Source organism: Corylus avellana, chromosome ca3 (assembly GCF_901000735.1).
Source record: "Corylus avellana chromosome ca3, CavTom2PMs-1.0".
In the NCBI taxonomy this organism is placed as follows: domain Eukaryota; kingdom Viridiplantae; phylum Streptophyta; class Magnoliopsida; order Fagales; family Betulaceae; genus Corylus; species Corylus avellana.
Genome location: NC_081543.1, coordinates 4,053,328 through 4,058,973, shown reverse-complemented (window position 1 = coordinate 4,058,973; position 5,646 = coordinate 4,053,328). Strand labels below are relative to the sequence as shown.

Sequence of the window (5,646 nt, the reverse complement as noted above, 5' to 3'; positions counted from 1 at the left end):
CAAAGGGGGTGATTGGCAGGTGGATCAAGGAATGGGGAAAGCGAGGAGGTGCCACCATGGGGGTGGGGGAGTGGGTGCACAGTGGATATGGCTTCCAAGTTGTAGACAAAAAAGAGAAAAGAAAGAGAAAAGAAAGGAAAGGGAAAGGAAGGAGGAGGGAGGAGGAGCCTCCTCCTTTCCAATCAGCGCTGAGAAGGAAGAAACAGAGGCTCACAGAGGAAGATTCTGGAGAGGGAAAAGAAAGACAAGAGCTCTCTAGACACTAAAATTACATATCAATGGTAAAATGTCTCTGGCTTTACAATTAATCAAACATGAAGAGTATCAGAACCATTTATAGGCAGTAAGCGGTTTTGATTTGGAATAATAAAGATCAACGTGCATATAATCATATGATGTGAACCATTATATTTGACACACTAACCATGGATCTAAATTCAACATCCAGTCATAAAAATTCAGACTTTTTTTTTCAATAAATGGTAGTTAACTGATAACAGATATTAAAGCAGATTTGTTTTCAGATATGTTATGGACATGAACTGAATTGAGTGATATTCACATGAATGATAATTTGACAGTCATTCCAATTTCCAACCTCATGTTTTGCCCTTCTTTTCTGGTTTTTTTTTTTTTTTTATCTGCATTAACATTTGTTCTGAAATCTTTAATAACAAATAACAAATTGGTTTAAATATATAGTTAGACTGCATAAATAACTACTCAGATTAAGGGTAAGTCTAGTAGTGGTCAGAGACGAGAGAATAAAAGCATGTACATCACTAAATGGTAGTTTCATGCTCCCAGGTGCATTATGTAGTCATTCCCATATACAATCTCTCGCACTGACTCTGGTGGAGTAATTCCAAAAGACATGGCCCTCTCATGAAAGAAAATCTAACGCTTCATATCTAAGTATTTACTTGCATTAATTTCCATATTAGCATGATTAAAAATTACATGCAAAGAGGGACTGCCCTCAAGAATACAATCATGCACTAAACATGACATCTTCAGGAGGATTTCTCAACATTGGAAAGGTTAGGTTAACTACTTACATCCATATATGACTTAGGGTGAGGTGCAGTTGATGGTTCTGCAGATGTGGGAGGCGAGGATGATCTCACTGTACAGAAAATTCTAATTAGGAAACAATAAAATGTAAACCAACGGGAATTACACAATAGAGAACTGGCACTTGATCCCTAAATAACAACCTGAGCGTGAGTCATAGTCCGCCTTGTGATGCACATATGATTGCTGCAGCACATTTTAAATTAGTAAGTGCTTTTAGACAGGTCAAATGTGGTTGAGAGAATGTACACTCCAAATCTTAGAGAGCATGAAACATTCTCAATTTATACCTACGTTCAGCTCACCTTTGAACTTGATATAGTGACTCGGTGATCTTCTGGATCAACAAAAGAAGCTTTCCCTTGGGTGTTTGTTTGTCCTGTGATGATTAGGCAGAAAGAAAGAATATTAATAATAAGTTAGTAACTGGTTAGACATAATTTTCCGTTATGTCCTTAAACTTCTAACGAAGAAAATTGGTACTAAGAATGTTAGATATTTTCTCAATGAGCAAGAGGGTTCCAGGACCAACCACACCACCAACAATGAAGCTAGGACACTATTCAGCATTGTATTAGACTACCTAAGCAAAGGTATACAATAGCATTGACAGCCAAGAAAGCAATCTAAGAACCAGGATAATAACTTCACAGATTGCTCAGGCACAAAACTAGGTACCCATGCACTTCCAGTCTTAGTGTATACCTTATATATAAGATGCATTCATGATACATTGATACGTGAGTGACATTGTTGCAAGATGGTCAGAAATCAGACACCTCTAACAATTCTCTAGTTAAAAAAAAAAGGCACACCATAAAAGGGGTATAAAAAAGCAGTAATCGAAGAAAATAGAAACAATTTTCAATTATAAACTATAATCTGTTCCATTATTTCTTAGAAATTTGGTATTCTCTCCCTTCTAAAATCTAGCCAATCAAAAGATTTGGTCAAATACAGCATTTTTTAAAAGTTTTTTCTTCTTATTTTCTGCTTTCAACCAGGCATGCGGGGCCATATCATCTTTATATCTTCTAAAACAAAACTCTTAGAATAATGACACATTAAGACATCACTGACTTATTCAAAAAACAAACTCTTTGAAGAATTGCAGGTAAAAATGATGCTACATGTTCTTCAGGCACAACAGTTCCATAAATCTGCTTGTTTAGTCAGAAAGAAACTTCTCAGTACCTTCCAATTTATTTATGGCACTAGACATTGACTTCATTTCCTGTACTTGCACATCTAAGAGATTTGTAAATTCTTCGAAGAATCTCTTCTCTGATCATGTATAGAACAAGATGCAGCGATCAAAAGAGATATTACTGATCAGTGAACAATGAAAACTAAATGGTAAAGAGAAAAAACATTAAAGCAAGAAATATAGGAATCTCTTCAAACAAAATCGGCTAAAAATTCAGCATAAACGCACCATCGTTTCTTGAACGCAACATTTCTTGGCTTGCTTTTGCAACATCAGCAGCAGCAGCTGCAGCTGCTTTTGCAGCAGCTGCTGCTTCTTCTGCCAAACTTGGTTTTGAATCTTTTTTCTCCGCAAGGTCATTTCCTTCCTCCGATACAACCTTGCGTATCCAAGACTTCAACCTGGGTAAAATAGCATTCTAGAATAGGGAATATTAATCAATTAATGTGAGCAAGCTTGAGATATCAAATAGTGAAAATCAACTACACACAACCAGTCGGCCACAAGTGACATTGGGTGCAAGAACCATACAAAAGCATGCAGCATCAAAGACAGCACTAGAAAAAAAATAATAATAAATAAAAGGATAGCTATTAGCATTAGCATGCCTGACTTATGGAAGGTATGACAGGAGATATATTAATGTTGATACCTTAACTACTACAGCTGTTCCAGCACCTGAAACTGCCAGTAATCCTACAGCAAGAATAGCATGAGACCAGTGAAATCGGAAACGCGTTGAAGTACCCACTGAGGAAATGGCAGCGGTAGGAGCTGCTGCAGCTGGCTGCAGAGTTTGTACTGGAGCCTGTGGCTGAATGCTTGATGATGAATTCACCTGCCCATCTGTCAGCATTATGATAAATCATACATTAACATTAGTGATAGAAGGGTTAACCAACTCTGGTCAAACCCAAATCCCATATCAACAGTAATACTAATTACCTTGATTAAAGCTGGTTGACTGCACACTTGGTTGTGGATCCTATAATTTCCAGAGAAAGTCAGGCATGAAAAAAAGGAACAGAAATTGGTAAATTGCATATAAACGAATGCTCTAGATGACAATTCAATCGTGTGTTATAGCAAAAAATAAAGTAAACAAAAGATTAAATAACCCACATACAGGCACACGTCTAAAGGCCTCATCTATCTCCTCCTTTGTAAGGCCCTTCTTCTCAAGAAACGATCTTCTGAAGATGACCGGTGAGCCCCTAACTTTCGGGTGCGAAAGAAACTTCACCGCATTTTGCACTTGTTCCTCTCGCATCGGCTCGGAGTTCACAAACACCGAAGGCGTAGACTTTAGATTGGAAGCCTCAGCCCCGGACTCTCTCATCGGTTCGGAGTTCACAAACAACGACGGCGTAGACTTTGGATTGGAAGCCTCCGCCCCGGACGCTTGCTGATCCTGATTCGTTGGTTGTGCAAGTTCTGTTGCTCGAGTTTAGAAAGACCAATTTTTTAAACATGAACATATAGCTTTTCTAAATTTACCAAATCTTAAAAACATGCCCAGAATAGCTGAAGTACAAGTTCTACAAAACACTCTAGAAAAACATGGTTCATGGTCATAAAATCGATCAAGAACATCAAAATATGATGCTTTAAGCTCGACAAGGACTTCAACACAGACGACTTGTCCGATATACATATCGTATCTTTTTCCAATTAACATTTTCTCTACCACCTTTTGTAGAAATTGCGAAATTAAAATTCAGAAAAAGCAATGCGAAAAATAAGAGAAAAACCCAAACCCAATTGACAAAAATATGTAAAATTAGAGAGAAAGAAAAAGAAAAATCAGACCTGGGTTCGGTTGATTTCCGTCCGTTGGGTTGGGGGGAGCGGCGGATTGAGTCGCCATAGCCAATTAAAGAAGAAGCCACTGAAGGAAATGAGACGAAATATTGTTGAAGCTTCAAACAGAATACTAAAAGTAATAATAACAAAAAGCAGAGTCCATGATCGAATTGCTTACAGAAGATGAGATCAGAGGAAAGAGAAGCTGAGAGCCTGAGACTGAGGGCTCAGAGGTGGGCTTTGCTCATCCCAAAGCGTAATATGATTAGCATTGGCATCGGCAGCTCCTATAGACGACAAAAACCCTGCAGATAATATAAATAGTGTAAATGTGCAATGCTCACTTTCTCTATCCAATTATCCATGTCCAAGGGTGACAATTTTTGAAGTCATCCATAAATTCGATCAACCCAATTAGAAATCTAATTATTAATAAATGATAGATAATTAGATATTGATTATGCAATTTGGTTGACAGTGAAATCGATTTTTTTTTTTTTTTTGGGTGCTTGATATCGATTGTTGAATTGATTGTTTTGAATATAGTTGTGAATATGTATGATTTACACATACAAGATATGAAATTAAATTAATTAGGTCATGCCAAATATTGGATCAACTAAACCCATTTATATGGACCAAGTTGAAACGGATTTAAATTGGTCATATTCAAGACAATCCAACGCTATATGTTTATTAAACGGGTTGTGTGAGGATCGAAGGTTTAACTCGTTTAATAAAAATAATTGAATTAAGAATGACTCATATAGTTATATAGTTATAACTTAATACGATACAAACTCAACCCATAAATGCAAATGGCCACTCTAATTTATATCAATTGTTTTTCACTTGTATTTTCTTAGGCCCAATTGTTTGGGGCCTATTTTAAGTTTCATGGGCTCTCCTTTGTTTGTTGTCCACATAGGCCATAGTATGACAACTTTTGTGCATTTCGTACCTATAAAGAACCTTAGGCCCTTTAAGGTGCACATTAGGTTGGATAAGCCCACACCAGGCCCAACACCGATAGCAGGGTGCATTCTCTCTCAATGGATGTGTCACACACGATCCCTTCTTTGGCCTAAGACTTTTTGTTTTAATAAAAAAAAAAAAAAATTCAAATGAGGAAAGGAATTACAACATAGTGTCTTTCTTATGCTTGATTCGAATGGAAGACCAATTAGGAATGCTTCTAAGAATATGGTGAGAAGTGGCCCACCTAGCTAAAGAATATGCACGAAAATTGACACACCTTAAAATTTTTACAGCTTTCCAAACAAGAAAAGCAAGCAAATTAAGTATAACATCGGCTATTGCATTAGCAAAGTTCCAATCCCTTCTTTGGCCTATGGTTATAAGCGTTCCCTTATATATTTATTACTACCATGTCCAAGGAGACTCTCATAACCCTATTTAGCTAGCTTTTACTTTCTCTCCATTGAAGTTTTACTAACTTAAGCGTTGAAATGTTTCCGGTCTCCAAATCAGTGGCCTTCTGACCACCTTTCCCTTAGTTTGCATATGAAACTCCTCTCTAAAAACTGCTTGAGGTCACTGTA

The 5,646-nt window shown here is 37.1% G+C and overlaps 1 protein-coding gene across 2 annotated transcripts; it reads right to left on the bottom strand.

Moving 5' to 3' along the window:
- Positions 1 to 17: 17 nt before the first annotated feature.
- On the bottom strand, positions 18 to 4,408 carry LOC132175156 (peroxisomal membrane protein PEX14-like). 2 transcript variants are annotated; one of them, XM_059587001.1, is made up of 11 exons: positions 4,263 to 4,408; positions 4,091 to 4,169; positions 3,408 to 3,715; positions 3,227 to 3,266; positions 2,934 to 3,127; positions 2,510 to 2,699; positions 2,269 to 2,358; positions 1,380 to 1,453; positions 1,218 to 1,260; positions 1,059 to 1,126; positions 18 to 296 (listed from the first exon to the last, which is right to left on the bottom strand). In XM_059587001.1, the coding sequence occupies exons 2-11, from the start codon at positions 4,146 to 4,148 to the stop codon at positions 276 to 278; spliced, it is 1,086 nt and encodes a 361-aa protein (XP_059442984.1). In that variant the 5' UTR covers positions 4,149 to 4,169; positions 4,263 to 4,408; the 3' UTR covers positions 18 to 275. The 2 variants fall into 2 exon arrangements, with proteins under 2 accessions (XP_059442984.1, XP_059442983.1); XM_059587000.1 differs by having other exon boundaries at positions 18 to 292.
- Between the last annotated feature and the right edge of the window lie 1,238 nt (positions 4,409 to 5,646).

Bases quoted from the DNA above. Each gene is read 5' to 3' on its own strand.
- LOC132175156 (XM_059587000.1), bottom strand. From the start codon at position 4,148: ATGGCGACTCAATCCGCCGCTCCCCCCAACCCAACGGACGGAAATCAA. The intron at 2,700-2,933 runs GTATCAACATTA...TCCCTATTCTAG, and splicing joins GAACAGCTGTAGTAGTTAAG to AATGCTATTTTACCCAGGTT. The intron at 1,261-1,379 runs GTGAGCTGAACG...AATGTGCTGCAG, and splicing joins TCACTATATCAAGTTCAAAG to CAATCATATGTGCATCACAA.